The sequence below is a fragment of the Punica granatum genome, chromosome 1 (genome assembly GCF_007655135.1).
Source record: "Punica granatum isolate Tunisia-2019 chromosome 1, ASM765513v2, whole genome shotgun sequence".
Lineage (NCBI taxonomy): Eukaryota > Viridiplantae > Streptophyta > Magnoliopsida > Myrtales > Lythraceae > Punica > Punica granatum.
This window is the reverse complement of record NC_045127.1, coordinates 53,008,657-53,026,995: the sequence shown is the minus strand read 5'-3', so window position 1 is coordinate 53,026,995 and position 18,339 is coordinate 53,008,657. Positions and strand designations below refer to the sequence as shown.

Genomic DNA, 18,339 nt, shown 5'->3' with positions numbered 1-18,339 from the left:
GAAGACATTAGATATATTCCCGGAACGGTCCGGCACAGTAGAACAAAAAAGGCCAGGCCTTCGACAACCGTCCACGTCAGCACTTCCGGATCTCCATAAATCGGGTCGGGTCGGTCATTCGTAGCGTGGATTTTGGGCCTCTAGGGAACCAATATTGGGCCCTCCTCTTGTTTGGATGAAGAGTTTCTTGGGCCCAGAATTCGGAATTCCAAAGGGCCGGAATAGGAATTCCGGAGAGCCGGAATCGGAATCGTGAATATAGCGACGGGCAGCTCCTTCTCCGTCTCTGTGACATCTGCTGTTCAGCTCCATTGTTGAAGCTCTGCTACCTCATAATGATGGAAGCTCAAGGTCAAGCAGAGCTCACTAGGCTGACGAAGATGATGCTGCCTCCTGAGCCCAGAACCTTCCACGACCGGGAAGACCTCATCAACTACGTCCGTGATTTCGGCGCTGCCCAAGGATACGTGGTGACCATCAAAAAGTCTAGGAGAGACCGGAGAGTGATCCTCGGTTGCGACCGTGGCGGTGTTTATCGCAACCGCCGGAAGATCGAAGAAGCTAAGCGGAAGAGGAAGGCGATGTCGCGGCTGATCAACTGCCCGTTTGAGGCTATTGGTAAGAAGGAGGATGAAGTCTGGACGCTCACCATAAAGAATGGCGATCACAATCATGAACCTCTGAAGGACATGTCCGAGCATCCGTATAGTCGGCGTTTCACCGAAGAAGAGGTCAGGCAGATAAAGTTGATGACTGAAGCTGGAGTGAAGCCTAGCCAGGTGCTCAGGGCTCTGAAGCAGAGAAACCCGGCGCTGCACTCCACGCCGAGGCATCTGTATAATCTCAAAGCTAAGATTCGTCAAGGAAATGTGCCAGGTTAAGCTCCACACAGAGCTTTTCTCGAATATAAAGAGGACATGATGCTCATTGCTTGATCATGTAATTGATGGATGTACGACTTGGAAATGTGTAATGTTGTTGGTATAATCAGTCCTTATTGCTTGATTGTCCGTGTTTTCTACATAAACTTGCGATAAAAGAGTGCTTTACAATATTGAATTATCCTAGAGGAACTTTAGTGTGTGAAGTTGGGCTGGTTCGTATTATGGAAAGAAAAAGATGAAAGCTTGATTGTTGTGGTGTCGGCGAAAGATTGATATTGAGTTGATGTTTAGTTCATTCTTTTCTTTTATTCTTTTCTCTCTTCTATCATGAATCAAACAACTGATTCAACAAGTTGTCTCTCGCAGAGAAGAGTTTGAAGTCGTGGAGACCTGGCCGAACTCTTCATATGGATGCAAGTTCGATGCCAGCTGGAGTGTTGAGAAAGGAAAATGGCCACCCGGTAGTGCTTGAAGTGAAATTTGCAATGTGATAGCTTGTTCTCTTTGGGTGTCGGCTTGTCCATTTATTATTGATTTATTCTTATAGTTTGTAGTGGATGCTGTTGTGTGCGAGTTGTTTCAAGACGGCTTTAATATCATTTGATTTCTCATGTAGGTGAAGGTTCCAAATTTTATTGGAGGGAAGTTTTTGGAGTCACAGGGGAGTGAAGTGGTTGATGTCATAAATCCGGTAGGCATACCCTTTCTGTACTTATTAGTTCAGCAGCTTACATAAGTCCTCTATAAGTCCTTACATTAAAACATATATCTATCAAAATTTAGGAAACTCAAGAGGTGGTCAGCCAATTTCCTATGACAACGGATGAAGAATTCAAAGCTGCAGTCAATGCTGCCCAGCAAGCATTTCCTTCTTGGAAAAATACACCTGCAGCCACCCGTCAGAGCATCATCTTTAAACTTCATGATCTCATTTGCCGCAATACTGTAAGTAGTAAAATATGAATTTATAAACTCAACTTGCTGAACTTTTATTTCATCTATATTTTAAAAAAAATGCTGAACTTATAATAGATCTAATGTCCAAGTTCATGACCATTGGTTTGCCAGGATAAGCTTGCAATGGTTATTACAGAAGAGCAGGGTAAGACATTGAAGGCTGCTGAAGCAGACGTGCTGCTGGGTTTAGGTTGGTCATCGAAGGTTTCGTGAAGCATTTCTTCTGTTCATGAATTGACTGATTGAATTTGAGCTCCTTGCACCATTTTGTTGCAGAGGCAGTCGAACAAACTTGTGGAATGGCAACTTTGCATGCCAGAGAGTATGTTCCTAATGCATCTAAGTCAGTCGATACTATTTGTATTACAGAACCGCTTGGTGTCTGTGCTGGCATATGCCTCTCTAATTTCCCAGCAACTGTTCCCTTGTGGGTATGTTCGGTGAATAAACTTCTCCGTTTCATATACCTTATTTGCCTTTTACAATAACTTTTTTCTTCATACACCAGGCCTCCATCATCAGGTTAAGCTTTTCGATTCTTTGGAAATTTGTTAGTAGTTATACAGAGCATAATATTGTGGAGTGATGTGTACAGCTAATCCCTTTTGAGATAATTATGGTCTTTATTGTTCAATTTAAGTTGTTTGTATTTACTTAAATAGAATCTTCTTTAGCTTTTCAACATCATAAACAAAATCCATGTGCTAGTGCAGATGTTCCCCATTGCTGTTACATGTGGCAATACTTTTGTTCTTAAGACCTGTGAAAAGAATCCAGGTGATTTGCATCCTTTCTAGCTCAATATCATATGTATACACATACATATGCATATATAGTGTGAGTCAAATTAATGACAAGGTTTGACTCTGGCAATTTTATGGTATGTGCACCCTTGTATATAGCATGATATCACATTTTACTTGTTAGAGCCCTAAAGATGCTTAATATCTTGGGCAAATTGTGCAAGCTTCTCTTGGTAGATCCTAAGGAATGTTTGAGTCATGAATTTAGTACTTGTTATTCAAAGGTCGTTAGGCCAAGGTGCACCAGGTTCAATCTGCCTTGCTAAAGAATTGGGATGAAAATTTGGAGTTGGATTGATGAATAACCTATAGAGAGATGACAATAATTTTTTTCTTCTACAATGATTTACTGTTCATACTTGTATGCCTTGATTTGAATGTGAATTAAATTATATATGTCAGCATAGAATGATGAATTATTGTGCTTCGTGTTTTGATTTTAATTTATCTACATATTTGGTCCAATTGATCCTATCATGACTACCTAAAATGCCACAATCGCCTCTTTATCTTTTCTTTTAATCTTTTACATTGGTGAAAAATACACTTTCATGAAGTTAATCCCTTAGCACTGAAAGGGTAGAGTGCCTAGTTTGACCTTTTCATATACTTTCAGGAGTTTCTATGGTGCTGGCAGAGTTAGCAAAGGAGGCTGGTTTGCCTGATGGCGTCTTGAATATTATTCATGGAACAGATGTACGGGTGACTTTTTCATTTTTTCTTTTTTTCTTTTTTGGCTCTTCAACATGAAAATTTTCAACCCACTATTAGGTATTTGTTCAATCATGTTCAATTGTTTCACCGTAAAGGTATATCCATTTAAATTTGTGGAAGTTAGTGTTGATACTTGGTTCTTAGTTCGACCATCAGCAAGTCTAGTTATGTTGAAAGAACATTATTCCGGTTTGCACACCAGAATAATGTTAAAAAACTGACACATGGATGGATTATCTTCTGACCCTCTTCATCCATTCACTTATATTAAATAATGAAAAGAGTCAGGTATCATCTCCAACATGATAAATTATGGACATAGGACTTCCTCCCTGGGTAATTTAAATAACTCTGTGTTACTGTACCATAGTTTGCACTAATTCCCCCAAACCTTTTAGCTCTGCATTATATTTTCCTCATGAGAAATCCTTCTGGCCCTATTTAGTCTTTTCAGTTCTGATCCTCTCTGGGATAATTTAGTTGACCTAAGCAAATAATTGGATTTACCTTTTGCCAGAACCGGATCCTCCATCCTATTTGAATGCCAACTTCCGTTTGTTACTTAGAAAGTTCTATGACTTCTGATCCCCTTGTAGTACATAAAGTTGCTGTGCTTGTAGAAATTGTTTAAATTTTTCAGAATAAAATTAGATGTTGTGCATTCTGTGTTAATAATATCTTTGATAACCACATCCTTTGAATCAGGACATAATTAACCATATGTGTGATGATGAAGATGTAAAAGCTCTCTCTTTCACTTCTTCAAGTGCAGTAAGTGTTTTCCTCATAGCTTGGAATTGCTTGCTTTCAGCTTCTATCCTATCACTTCCGCTTAATGCTTGAAAGTTGATTGATATGCCTCTTACCTCATGGATGCAATTATGTAAAATTGAAGTCTACTTCATCTCTATGCAATGGGCATATGATTTTATATATATACACATATATTGGCGCTTCTTAGCTATGACAACTAAATGCATTATCTTGCAGATTAGTTAGTTGCACATTTAGACTTCATTGCAGGGATATTGGCAGCGATAGGCCAGTTCTCGTCCAGTGGTTCAAAACTTGGGGCACTCTTCAAATTTTATGGTGCTCGAATTGAACATAAAATTCCTCCTTCCTTCTAGATATCTTTCTCTCTGACAATTCAAATTTAAGATCATAATATTCACCTTTCTTACCTCACTGTTCTGTTGCTATTCTTTTTCTTGACAGCATATGAAATATGCTTCTAATCCTTCAACTGAGTAACTAATTGAGTTGCTGTTTAATTTAAAAATCGGAAGATCATTCTCTAAGCCTCCATTCTCTATCTTTAAGTTTTTAAGGCAGCTAATAGCACGTTGGAATGGTTTCTCTGCTTACACATGCTATTGATGATGTTATTTTTACATTCATTGCCCTACTTTAAAGGTTGGCATGCATATCTGCACTAGGGCCGCTGTTCAAGGGAAACGTGTTCAGGTAACATAATGCCCTGACCCATGCTTAATCTCTCTAGCTTTATATCGTTATTCGTTACTAGACCTAGTGGATGGGTGGTTGAAATTAATTTTTCGCTGTTCCAGGCTAATTTTGGAGGCAAAAGTTATGCAATTATTTTGCCTGATGCAAACTTGGATGCGACCATGGATGCTTTGGTTCCAAAAGGTATTGGTGCTGCCGGGCAGCAGGGCATGGCTCTTAGTATAGCCATCTTTGTTGGTGGTTTAGTACCATGGTGAGAGCTAAAATATTTTTGTACCCTTCTGACATTAATTGCTTAAAGTCTTTCCTCTTGTAGAAGTACCTTGATGTTTGTTATCTCATTTCCCCCATTTAGTTAACTAGTGTTCATGGTCAACCTTTAATTCATAAGTTTGCTCTCTAGCAAGAGCAAATTGCTGTATGTTTTTAAAAGATAGAGTGGCTCCCTTCACTTCTTCTGGTACATCCCAGTAGTGTCTGCAACTCCATGATGATGTGTAGAAGCAGTTAAACAGGAATGGCATTCTAGAGGAAATATAGAATTCAACCTGATAAATGCCTGAACAGAACTTTCACTACCCTTTTGCCCAGCTATGTATTATTTGGACCCTTTTCAAAGATTATCTCCAGGGGTTTGAATCTAGCTGTTGACATCTGTCTCCACCGCAGGGAGAAAGAACTAGTGGCACGTGCTAAAGCCCTTAAAGTTAATGAAGGAACAAATCCTGGTGCTGACCTGGGTCCAGTAATCAGCAGAGAGGTGAAATATATTTCTAAATATATACTGATATGTTGAGAGATTACACTATCTTCTAGTCAGCTCTGGGCATTTTTGTTGGATATTAATGCAAAACTTTCCTATTGGTGTTGGCAACTCCTTCAGATATAGCCTTTTCCTTCATGTGATTGTTCATGTTGCCTTGTGTAATTCTCACGGATATTCTCGAATCTGGCCTGATTTTACAGGTAAAGGATCGGACATGCACTCTGGTTGACATGGCTGTAGAGAGTGGAGCTAGACTTGTACTTGATGGGAGGAATATTATGGTACATTGCTTTTGAACTTGTCCCTAGTTTATGTTAAATAATATTTCATTTCCATTATTCAGTTTGAAAGTCAGATATCTTGTCATAACATCAAGTGATAGGGATAACACCAAACCTATGCCCCCATGTCTCTGATGAGTTGAACTTTTAATAATGTGGCATGAAAGCAGCAGGTTCTGGGTTTAAGCCTGTTGAACCCCTCATCTGTCTCCCATTGGATTGAAACTCCACTTGTTGGGTGTAGATAACTTTGCAATCTTCCGAAAGAATTCAATCCCATCATGCTGGAATCCAGAAGTTCATTTTTTACTTCCTCTTTGGTGCTTAATTCTCTTTATGAATGAATCACTCATCCAATTTGTAGATCTTTGATATAATGTTATTCTATAATTTTGGTTCTCCACAGGTCCCAAGGTACGAGAGTGGAAATTTTATTGGCCCAACAATACTATGTGATGTCACTACCAGGATGGACTGCTATAAGGTTTGTTGATCATTTTTTGAATTTATGAGTTACAAAGGAACGGACCTTTTCCATTGGTCAGAGGAGTTCACTCTGAGTATTTTTATCGAAAATACTTTTGTCACTGGACAGGAAGAAATTTCTGGACCGGTTCTCCTTTGTATGCAGGTATGTCCATTTCTTTCCCCCCTTAAATGTCATTTCCTACATTCTCATGTCTAAAGTTTGGCGATTGTATCTGTTTGCTGACTCTTAATTTTGTTTCCTCCAATTTTCCGTTGCAAATCAAACAGGTCGGAAGCCTAGAGGAGGCCGTGACAATTATAAACAGAAACAAGTACTTACTCTTTTTTATTTTTGCATCGGCGACTATTTACTGTCTGCGATGCCTTCTCAAGTTCTCTTTCTCATGGGATTATAAAATACGCTTTGACTGTTCTGTATATCCCCATCATTTTTAATTGTATGGAACATACAAATGCTATGGTTTTCTTTTTTCCTTTCCTGTGATATTAGCTGATATCTCTGTTTATGTCGTCTTTTGAGACAGGCATGCTATTGGAGCTGCTTTATTCACGACATCTGGGGTCACTGCAAGGAACTTCCAAAATGACATTCAGACTGGTCTGGTGAGTATACAACATCTAAAATGACAGGCACGAGAGACAGTTGTTTATTGCAGTATAAAATGATAGGCTATGATTTCAGATCATGGCACCTCCTACTCGTGTGTATCTCTGTCTGTCCGTGGATCTTTATATTGTATAATTCGTGCGCTGACATGATGTGGTTTCCTGAAAGGTTGGTATCAACACCGCTCCACCATTTGCGTTGCCATTTTTCTCATTGAACGGGTCGAAATCATCTCTTACTGGTGAGTCTCTCATTATTCATCTGTTTTCTGGTTAGTGTACAGTAAATATCCATTTTAATTCCATCCCTTTCCTGCATTTGTGATCACCAGTGAAGGAAAGTGTACAATTTTACACCCAGACCAAGTTAGTAGCTCAACAGTGGAAAGATCTAAGTTTACGACCAATGCTGCTGATGAGCCCTCCATCAGCTGAAATTAGTTTGTCAGCACAAGGAGCATCAGAACTGCAGTCAACATCAGAAAATGAGTCACCTCCTAGTCAAGGATCACCAGTGACAGGAACGGCATCTGATGATAGAGATTCCCTGAGTTCTCCAACACCAGACAGAGACTATTTACCGAATTGGAGAGTCCCAAACACTGCTCCATCCATGGATGGGCTTGTACCACCCGAACGGGAAAGAGACCTGCAAACCCGAGGAGAACTCGTGAGTCAGATCACAACTACCCTACATGGGACTGAATCTGATAGAACACATGTTCCTTATTTGCCAACAGTCGGTAATAGCAACAGTCCAGGTTCTATGATGGCAGCAGAGAGTTCCGGTTCTGAGAGGGCATATATGCTGACGACTTTTAGTCCTTTGAATCAGAGTGCCAGTCAAGCGTTGCAAAGGAGGACTACCGAGGATACAAATTTTCCAGTCTCCGGGAGATCATATATGGCCTCGACATCTCGGAGGAATGAGGCCATTTCTTTCCAATCAGTTTCCCTGGATGGAATGTGCAGTGACGTGGCTTTAAGTGGAATCGATGGGATAGCTTCAAGTTCTGAGAGGATGTATCTGCCTTCTTTGATTCAAAGAAACCCGGGGATGCTGCCTTTGTTGTCGGAAAGGCTGCATATGCCTTCGACTTCACAAAGGTTGTACCCTCAAAACTCGATAATCCCGATGGATGAGTTTCCTAGCTGACTCTTGAAAGGATTGTATATAATTAAGGAAGAGCTAAATAGTTGTACTGACAGGCTTTCCTTTATTTCACTAGCAAGAAGATTGATCGTTCGAAAGTCACGGCTTACATTATATTCTTTCTTGAGAGGTATTGAAAGCCTCATCAAAATACCGAAGTGAGACTCCCGTAGGTTGGTTGGATGAGTAGGCAAATCACTTATATTGCCTAGGCATCAGATGATCATGTGTGTACATCGTTCATCGAGTAATAAAAGTCACGCATTCAAGAAATTCCCGAACTCGTGGGCACGCTCTGAATCCATTCCTCTTAAGGACGGTCAGTAATTACTGCAAACAAAGAAGACGAATCTTACATGTGCTTAGAGATTGTCCAGTGGTTCATGTCTTCATGAGATCCGGAGGCAGCTTATATTACCGTGGACTATGATTTTCGGAGTAGGTTGCTGGCTCTTACAGGCTTGGTGAAACAAGGCTCTCTTCGAGTCGAGCTTCTCTTGGCCATCAGAAAGATGGGTTCGATGGCTTCGTCCTCCGAGAAATTAGGTTAAACTTAATCAACACAGACGGGGCTTCTCGAGGTAATCTGGGGCCGCTGGGAGCTGGTTGGCTGATTCGGGACATGGACGGACATTGGTTCGGTGGGTTTGTTTAAAACGTTGGATATGCCACAACAGTAATTGGCTGTTCTGTGGGGGAGTCAAAACCTGATCTTGAACTAGCCTGGGCTTTAGAAGAATCATCGCAAAAGTAGACTTGGATGTAGTACAGCACCAAGTTTAAGGGCAGGGAGACATCACTCTCCTTCGATTCGGCTACTGGTTTCTTCTGTTTCACACCTTTTAGGGACAACAATTTTTATATAGATTGACTTGTTCGAAAGTTTCGAAATCTCTCATTGGGTCTTTATATTTTATATTTTCTACTTAAGAGAATATATTTCGGCAGTCTCTGTATTCCACCTCTTTGTAGTTTAATCTTGTCTATGGGGCGTCGCCCCGCCTCTACCAAGGTAATACTACGCGTATTTGGTGCCCGATTCTTAGCTAGGCCGGTCCTCACTATATCGCTTGTCTCTCCATTTCTTTAGCCACGGAAACAAAGATGGAAATTGCAGGGTCAGGTCATGGATCTTCTTGGCAGGCCCAATTAACTACTATGGGCTGAGAAGGGTGAGAAGGGCCTAACACGGCCTTATATGTATCAACAATCATCGCAAACGAGCCGATCTGAGGGAATGGTCGACTGGCTGCTCGATGACTCGGGACAATGTTTTATGGCCAGATGAACAAGGGAACAATAGATAAAAGAACACAATCAAGTACTCTAATGGAAACGCAAAAACTTGTAGTATTATAATTAGAGGCTAATTGAGCTATCGCTTTCATAGTCGAGCTCTGGTTCTACGTTGAAATTCAGCGATCGTGTTTCGTACAGCCGTATGATAGAACTGGAAACATCGTGAAAAATAATTGTACTAGGCTGAAGTTACAATGTGAACATATAATGTTTGTCTTGCTGATTGGCCAAATTGTCGTGGGGCAACAAAACAGGTCAGCAAGCATCTTCGGCTTTGATAAAGGGAAAAGATTCCATTACAGAAAGGTTCTTATCTCGCCAGCATACATACATACATATATATATGTGTGTATTTCCTATAAGGACATATTTAGGGAAATATAGTCTAATAAGGGCATTTGAATCATGTAGTGAAATTTGACCCGTTGTTTAGATATATATTGTAATATTACGTAAACAATAATTATAATGCAATACTTAATAGATAGGAATTTTTTAAAATAATTACTAAGGAAACAATTATGTATATAAATTTGATCATCTTATACAGAGAATCAGACCCGACTGTGGTTTTTCCTTCTCATGCAGACATGAAGATAGATATTTTATTCGTTTTTATGAGGCTCATAACATATTTGTTACTTCAATTTCATTGACTGGAGTTACAATAACTCTTTCTTTCATTGGTCTTTTTTTTTTTTTCCACATTCAACATGTTATCCTTTTATTTATAGGGTAAATTACACTGGTGATTCAAAAAGTTTTACAAATATTTCAATATGGTACAAAAAGTTTTTTTTTCTACTCGATGGTACAAAATGTTTCAAAGTTATTTCAGTATAGTACAAACCGTCATCTCGTCATTGACGCCGTCAAGCCGTCCTTTACAAGATCTGTAAATTTTGCACCATCATGTAACTTACGTAAAACATTTTGTACTATTAAATTACAATTTCAAAACATTTTGCACCGTCATGTAACGTCCCACAAAAATCGATTTTGCACCATCAGCGTTGGCTTGATGGCGTCAATGGTGAGATGACGATTTGTACTGTACTGAAATAACTTTGAAACATTTTGTACCATCAAGTAGCAAAAAAATTTATTTATTGAAACATTTATAAAACTTTTTAGACCACCAGTACAATTTATCATTATTTATATTAAATTTATTCATAGGATCATTCCACCACATTAGGATCTAGTTGTTTTCCTATGCTATTGAATCTCTTCAATAGCTATGCCCATTTATTGAGCATTTAAATAGTTTCCTTAGCCCTATTATGTTATGGGTTTGAAGAATTATCTATTCTATTGAAAAGTTATAATTGCCACGCGAGATATAATTTTCATTAAAAATGGCAATTTCGATTAGTTGTCAAATGTTGAGCTGAATAGAATAATGATAGTAAAAATAATTATAATATAATATATAATTGTGGTCATTGTCAAAGAAAATAATTATATCATAATAAAAAACGGTTATTAATGAATAAGTACAAGACGATAATGATAGTCCAGCCTTCTTCTTCTTTTTTCATTTTGGCGAAATTAGCTGAACTTTATTGCTACTGTGGTTCAGGCTAATTATTTGAATCTGCTGTGAGGACTTTAATTGAGAACTGTTTGCTAGGACAATAATTCACGAAGGCTTACCAGTATTGTGAAAAGCTTTTACTTTTTTATTCCATATTTACGCACTTTAATTCAAATGTTTCGTACCGATTTATTGAACAAAAACTTTTCGCATTTTAGTTAAATGTTTTTGCATAACATAAAATGAAAAAAAAAATAGACAGGAGGTTCGGTCACTCAACCTTAGAAAAGACAAACCTCTAATTTTATCTTTTTCAACTATAATAATGAAATATAAACAAAAAATAACTATAATAATGAAATAATCTCACATGTAAAATACTATCATTTTCAATTTCAATTACTAGATTAATTTATTGTACTTTATTTTTTCTTTTACAAACTATATATATAAATCTAAAACGAGATGCAAAGAGTGCTACTCGTAAAAATCGAAGTTAGAACTTTCTAGTCACAGATGGAAAGCGTGTCACTTCACCAATCTCTTTTTTTTTTCTATATTTGTAATGTCTTTACATAGCTGAATTATTGATTGTCCTTATCAGTCGAAGGAACACTCTGCACGTGAACTTGTTTGAATTATATATAAATTAATCCCGATAAATCAAACGTTGCTTCATGAGAATCGTGTTCAATGCCCTGAGCAGCTACATTCGCAGTCGATAAATCTGTGGAAATTCTACGGTCCAGTGCATGGACGGTAGCCTAAATCCATACGGCCGCGAAATTATCAAAGCTCATGCAAGAGGATTCTTCTATTTCATGCTAAATCAGAGGGAACTCATCAAGATCTTTTGGCCCCGTTTGATCATTTGGGAAATGGAATTTCTTCAATCAGAATATTTTATTTATGTTGCGTTCGGTTTTAAAGTATGATTTAAAATCAGATTTTGATTTTGAAAAAAGAGTGGTATAAATAGGGCTCACCATTTGATTTTGTATGAGTTATTTTATTTTGTTGTGGAAAAATAGTGGTATAAATAAGGTGTACCCTTTGACTTTGTATGAGTTATTTTGTTTTGTTGTGGAAAAAGAGTTGTATAAATGGGTCCTCCCTTTGATTTTGTATGAATTATTTTATTTTGTTGTGGATAGAATTAAGTTAAAGTAGAATTTTAAAAATCATACTTTGAAACCAAACGAACCGATAGTTTTTCATTCAGACACAGGAAACGAAACAGTTTCTGGGATTATCTTAAACGGGCCATTATAGCACATATATATGCTTACAAAGGTCATCTCTGATAGGTGAGCATTTATACATATAGTCATATTATATATCATTTTTCTGACTATAGATAAAAGTTACGTATAAATATATATATATATATATATATATATATGAATGTATATATTATGGATGTTAATAAAGTTGGTGCATGTACATATATATGTGTGTGTGTGTTGCATGAGTGATGAATATGTTTTGGATTTTAGCATTGCTGCTCGATCCTTCTCCTTGTGCGTTAGATCCATGTCCAGGTGCTCCCACCCACAATTACATCATCAAATGTGTCCCACACATAAATTTTTCGGCCTCATTAATCTCGATTTGGTCCAGAAAGCAAGGTCGGCTACGGATTGCATCATCGGCTCGCCGTTGGTTCTTACGTTCGACTGATTTAAATCGTGATAAGATACATACAAGAAAACGCCAAGGTCCCATGCTGGATATCCATATAAAACACATACAATATAAAAAGTATATACCACAATATAATATTCGAGCAAAGAAAAAAAAAATGTAACATGATAATATTGTTATGTTTTTTATGCATATATCGGCAAAGGATAGGCGTACACTAGGACGTAGTGGGAAGTGCACATATACAAAGGTCTTTTCTTTTCTCGGTACGCATAAAGTTAAACGTATCCAAATCGATCCACTAAAAAAGTAAATTTTCCTTTTCATGAATTTGCATATTTCATAATACTCAAATATGATCTTAAGAAAAAAAATGTATTAAACCACTTGAATTAATTCATATTAGTACATAAAAATCGTTTTTTTTTTGGTTCCATACAAATTTGTTTTCCCTTCGCCCTTTCATTCTTTATTGTCGGGTCGGGGCGGTACCTGCCAAACTGAGGCATCTTAACTCCGTTAACGAATTGATGCGATTCAGGCCCGACGAGCGGACAACCTCGTCCACTCGAGATTCTGAAACATCTCATTAAAAAAGGTGACCATATTTTGATATATGTTTTCACTTCAATTCATTCACATTTAAAAAATTCTAGAGGATTTTATTTTAGTTTAAAATATAAATTGAACAACCCACTTTCCTTTTTCACCCTCTCGTAAATGGCAAGTGGGCGAAAGACGTGGAGTCTGTGCCAAAACAGGAATAAATCCCACAAATTTCTGCCCCCGACATGGCAATTATAAGATAATTTAACATTAGTTAGTTTTTCATGATTATCTTCTTTTACCTACTCATTTGCAATAAAAGATAATTTAACATTGTTAGTTTTTCATGATTATCTTCTTTTACCTACTCATTTGCAATAACTGGTATTATCATGAAATAAGAGTATTTACACCCTATTGGATTTTACAATTTAATTTTAACATTTTAACTCTAATTTTAACTCTACACACTACATAACAAAAATCAAACTCTTTCAATTCAAAAAGGTGGGTCTCATATATAAACCAACATACAACTCCATTATATTCAATTCTATTTTTAATATTAAATTTTCTCAACTATTCATTACTTTTTCATATTTTTTCTCATAATTCAACAATACAATCATTACAAGTCAATTAAAATCAAAACTCAACTCTACTTTAACTCTAAAACCAAACACACCATTAGGATTGCATCCATTAGCTTCGGGGTGTCCGGTCCTTGTAACGTTTCGAATTTTCATCAACCCGACTTACTGTGTACTTATCGATCAATTACAGGACACTGTCGGTGCGTTTGGTTTCAGAGTTAAAGTAACTTTGATTTTGATTGTGGAAAAAAACAAATGAGTTGAGATTATAAATTTGACTTGGGAAACGTGTATTTTTATTGTGTAGTGTGTCGAGTTAAAGGTAAAGTTAAAATTTTGACTTGAAAAATATGTATTTTTGTTGTGTCGTGACTTGTGTACGTGTGTATGCGAGCTCCACTATCCCGCGTCACATTTTAATATTATGTATATATATCGCAAACAAGCCTCGTACTCGTCTCCATCTATAAAAGCCAAACCAGCAGCACTAGGCGCCTTGTGCTCAAATTCCCTCCCTTGTTTCAGGGAACAAGAGAAGAGAGAAACCTGAGTGAGTGAGAGTATCGCCATCACAAAAAAATATGGCAGTTTACGGCTCCTCCTTCGCAGCCGGCAGTCATAGCCTCGTCCCGCGGATAAACGACTCGCGCTCCGATCGCTGCATCCCCGCCAAACAGGTAAGCCCGTGCACTTGCTTTGCTCCTTCGGTTTCCGGTATTTTTGAAAATAGAACGGGAGAGGGGTTGTATCTGCAAGCTATTTTTTTTCGTTTTCCGGTTGCGCTTTTTTGTGAAAGAGGAAACGGGGAGCTTGGCAATGGCTTCTGTCAGTTTTCTACGGCTGGATAAGTTCCGTTTTCATTATCGGAATCGGATTCCTCTTGACAAATGGTGGTGGAATATTGTGTTCAGTTCTGCTTGAGAGCATCTGCAGCTGCAAGTTGGAGGTCATCGCCATCAGATGGTGAGGAAAGGAAAATGATGATCCAGAAAGAGAAGGACGGATGGAAGATCAACTTCTCGAGTGGCAAACCCGCCACCCCGTTGCTTGACACGGTCAACTACCCGGTTCACATGAAGAACCTCTCGACCCAGGTAATCAACGGCGCCTGCCATTGAAGCTTAAGCACGACAGATCGTGTTATTGCATATTTTATCACTTGAACACATAAGAATGATTAGACCAGTCTTGGGGAAATTATCTAGCCGTAAAATGGAGGCGCAAGTTATTATTGGTTTCTCGGTATGGTGCAAAATGAAGTGATGGGCAAGATTGCTGTATAAATTTCTGCTAGGATCTTGAGCAACTAGCAGCAGAGCTGAGAGCGGACATAGTGCACTCGGTGTCGAAAACAGGAGGCCATCTCAGCTCGAGCTTGGGGGTGGTGGATCTCGCGGTGGCTCTCCACCACGTCTTCAATGCCCCTGAGGACAAGATCCTATGGGACGTTGGGCATCAGGTGACAATCTTGTCGACATCTTTGATTTAATTGCGAATTTTATTTTGAGGGAAAGGCAGTCTCCTGATCGACAACGATGTTTGCAGGCCTACCCGCATAAGATTTTGACAGGAAGGAGGTCTAAGATGCAAACTCTCAGGAAGACGTCGGGGCTCTCGGGATTCCCCAAGAGGGATGAGAGCGCTTACGATGCGTTTGGTGTTGGCCACAGTTCTACCAGCATTTCTGCCGGTCTTGGTATGTAAATCAGCTTTAGATCCTAAAGATACTTGAAAGTCGTACGAGAGACTAACGAGTTTTAGATGCCTCCGGTGCCATTTTATCTGAAGAGATGGAATTTTTATAGAGTCGAATATAGCAGAGTACTCGCGGACTAGGATTAATAAAATTCAGAACGGAAACATGTCATATGGTGCTATTTTGATCTTGGCAACTTAAGCGGATTAAATGACCACCCTTAAACTGAAAAAATCATCGAGTGGTCTCTTATCATAGAAATTAATCATCACAGGAATGGCAGTGGCTAGAGATCTTCTCGGGAAGAGCAACAACGTCATCTCCGTGATCGGAGATGGAGCCATGACTGCAGGGCAAGCCTATGAAGCTATGAACAATGCAGGTTACTTGGATGCTAACCTAATCGTGATACTGAACGACAACAAGCAAGTCTCTCTGCCCACCGCCACCCTGGACGGGCCCGCAACCCCAGTCGGAGCCCTCAGCAGTGCTCTCGCCAAGCTCCAAGCTAGCACAAACTTCCGCAAACTCCGCGAAGCTGCAAAAGTGAGTTTTTGTAATATTATTCGCTTTATTCCTTTTTTTTATTATTTTTCACTCTGAGGCTCATGCCCTGACTTGGCTGTTTATTTCATGAAGAGCATCACCAAGCAAATGGGAGGACAGGCACACCAGGTCGCGGCCAAAGTGGATGAGTATGCAAGGGGAATGATCAGCAGTTCGGGCTCAACTTTGTTTGAGGAGCTCGGCCTATACTACATTGGCCCAGTGGATGGCCACAATGTTGAAGATCTCGTTACCATTTTCGAGAAAGTAAAGGCCATGCCCGCTCCAGGACCTGTTTTGATCCACATCATCACCGAGAAAGGGAAAGGCTACCCACCCGCTGAGGCTGCTGACGATAAAATGCATGGTGAGGCTAAGAGCGCATAATCCTGATGTCGTGTTATGGATATGTCTTAAGAGAAATGGTTCTGACTTGCTATTCCTCAGGAGTCGTGAAGTTTGACCCGAAAACGGGCCAGCAGTTCAAGTCAAAATCTTCGACCCAGTCGTACACGCGATACTTTGCGGAGTCTCTGATCAAGGAAGCCGAGGTGGATGATAAGATCGTGGCCATTCATGCTGCTATGGGAGGTGGAACAGGACTCAACTTCTTCCAGAAAAAGTTCCCGGACCGATGCTTCGACGTCGGGATTGCAGAGCAACATGCTGTCACGTTTGCAGCAGGACTAGCCACAGAGGGTCTCAAGCCATTCTGCGCCATCTATTCCTCATTCCTGCAACGTGGGTACGATCAGGTGAGCGAAAACTTATCCAATTTTCTTTATTTCAAGCTTTGCTGAAAGCAAAAGCGATTTCCCCTGTTTCCTCCAATGAAAACAGTCTAAAATGTGATACGGGATTGCCATCTTGTCTCAACTGTGAAGGTCGTCCACGACGTAGACCTCCAGAAACTGCCAGTACGCTTCGCAATGGACCGGGCTGGTCTAGTCGGGGCAGACGGGCCAACACATTGTGGGGCATTCGATATCACGTACATGGCTTGCTTGCCAAATATGGTGGTCATGGCTCCTTCAGATGAGGCTGAGCTCATGCATATGGTGGCTACTGCAGCAGCCATCGATGACAGACCGAGCTGCTTCAGATTTCCAAGGGGTAACGGAGTTGGAGCAACTCTGCCTCCAAACAACAAAGGGAGCCCGCTCGAGGTTAGAGTGATTCCAAACAACTCTTTGCCTGCATAAAATACTTTCCAGTTTCCTTTTATCAAAATCTTCCGCTGTCTTGAAAGACAAGGCAGGAAAGTTTTACGCGCGTGCCATGACTTCCGGTTTATTAGACAGAGTCCTAGAACTGTCCTAACTAATAAGCGTTTATGCAGATCGGAAAGGGTAGGATCTTGGTGGAAGGGACGAGAGTAGCTCTTCTTGGGTACGGCTCTGCTGTTCAGCAGTGTCTCGATGCAGCAAATATGCTCGGATTGAGAGGCGTTCCCATAACAGTCGCCGATGCGAGGTTTTGCAAGCCATTGGACACCGAGCTCATCCGGCAACTGGCCAATCACCATGAAATACTGATCACTGTGGAAGAGGGTTCCATCGGAGGATTCGGCTCGCACGTCGCCCACTTCTTGAGCTTGTCCGGGCTTCTTGATGGACACCTCAAGGCAAGTCCCGCCCTTCACTGATTATGATTTCCGCAAGACAGATTAATCAGAAACCGGCTTCTTTTTTTTTCGTTTTTCCGTTTGTCTAACCGAAAGTGAAATGATTGTGCAGTGGAGACCTATGGTGCTGCCCGACAGGTACATCGAGCACGGATCACCCAATGATCAGCTCGAAGAAGCAGGATTGACATCGACGCATATATCAGCGACAGTTCTATCCCTCTTGGGACGGACCAAGGAAGCTTTTCAGTTCAAGAGATGATCACAAAACAAAGGGCCGATTTCTTCTCTCCGATGCTTCCTCTGCTCGGGTGCTACCGTGATCCCATTCCCTGCACAGGATTGCCAAAAAACTCGCACCCTGGAACTAATGTTTTTCCGTAAACGATTCATCCACAACCGAGGAAGACTGGTTCAAACGGAGAAAGGAGATCACTAAATTTTGGATATCGTAAATTCATTTATCCAAAGGAGACTCCTTGTTCCTTTGTACTCTCTATCCTGTACTGTACACCGAAAAATAGAACGGTATTTTTCACAAACGACGACATAATATACACATTCAATGCAATCGTTATGTCCTCTCTACGCCATAATATACATATCCAGTGAGATCGGCATGTCCACTCCTCATGGCTATGCCGATGTCTGCTGTAGATGATACAAAACAGGTTTGCCCACTGCAAACTTTTATGCGCAGTTGGGTGGTGAACACAATTTACCTCTTGGGT

At 39.8% G+C, this 18,339-nt stretch overlaps 2 protein-coding genes across 2 annotated transcripts; both read left to right on the top strand.

The window, feature by feature from the left end:
• The first annotated feature begins 244 nt into the window (after positions 1 to 244).
• Positions 245 to 8,276, top strand: LOC116195646 (methylmalonate-semialdehyde dehydrogenase [acylating], mitochondrial-like). Its single transcript, XM_031524940.1, has 19 exons — positions 245 to 876; positions 1,251 to 1,345; positions 1,501 to 1,575; positions 1,668 to 1,829; positions 1,953 to 2,031; positions 2,118 to 2,272; positions 2,555 to 2,618; positions 3,261 to 3,340; positions 4,064 to 4,129; positions 4,775 to 4,825; positions 4,930 to 5,081; positions 5,498 to 5,588; positions 5,795 to 5,875; positions 6,282 to 6,359; positions 6,471 to 6,506; positions 6,632 to 6,675; positions 6,889 to 6,967; positions 7,140 to 7,212; positions 7,303 to 8,276. Exons 1-19 carry the CDS (start codon positions 336 to 338, stop codon positions 8,124 to 8,126), a joined length of 2,826 nt encoding a protein of 941 aa, XP_031380800.1. The 5' UTR covers positions 245 to 335; the 3' UTR covers positions 8,127 to 8,276.
• A 5,944-nt stretch (positions 8,277 to 14,220) lies between these two features.
• Positions 14,221 to 18,196, top strand: LOC116213387 (probable 1-deoxy-D-xylulose-5-phosphate synthase 2, chloroplastic). Its single transcript, XM_031548286.1, has 10 exons — positions 14,221 to 14,419; positions 14,654 to 14,836; positions 15,037 to 15,201; positions 15,288 to 15,438; positions 15,713 to 15,984; positions 16,078 to 16,351; positions 16,432 to 16,739; positions 16,869 to 17,150; positions 17,324 to 17,608; positions 17,721 to 18,196. Exons 1-10 carry the CDS (start codon positions 14,324 to 14,326, stop codon positions 17,868 to 17,870), a joined length of 2,166 nt encoding a protein of 721 aa, XP_031404146.1. The 5' UTR covers positions 14,221 to 14,323; the 3' UTR covers positions 17,871 to 18,196.
• The last annotated feature ends 143 nt before the right edge of the window (positions 18,197 to 18,339 follow it).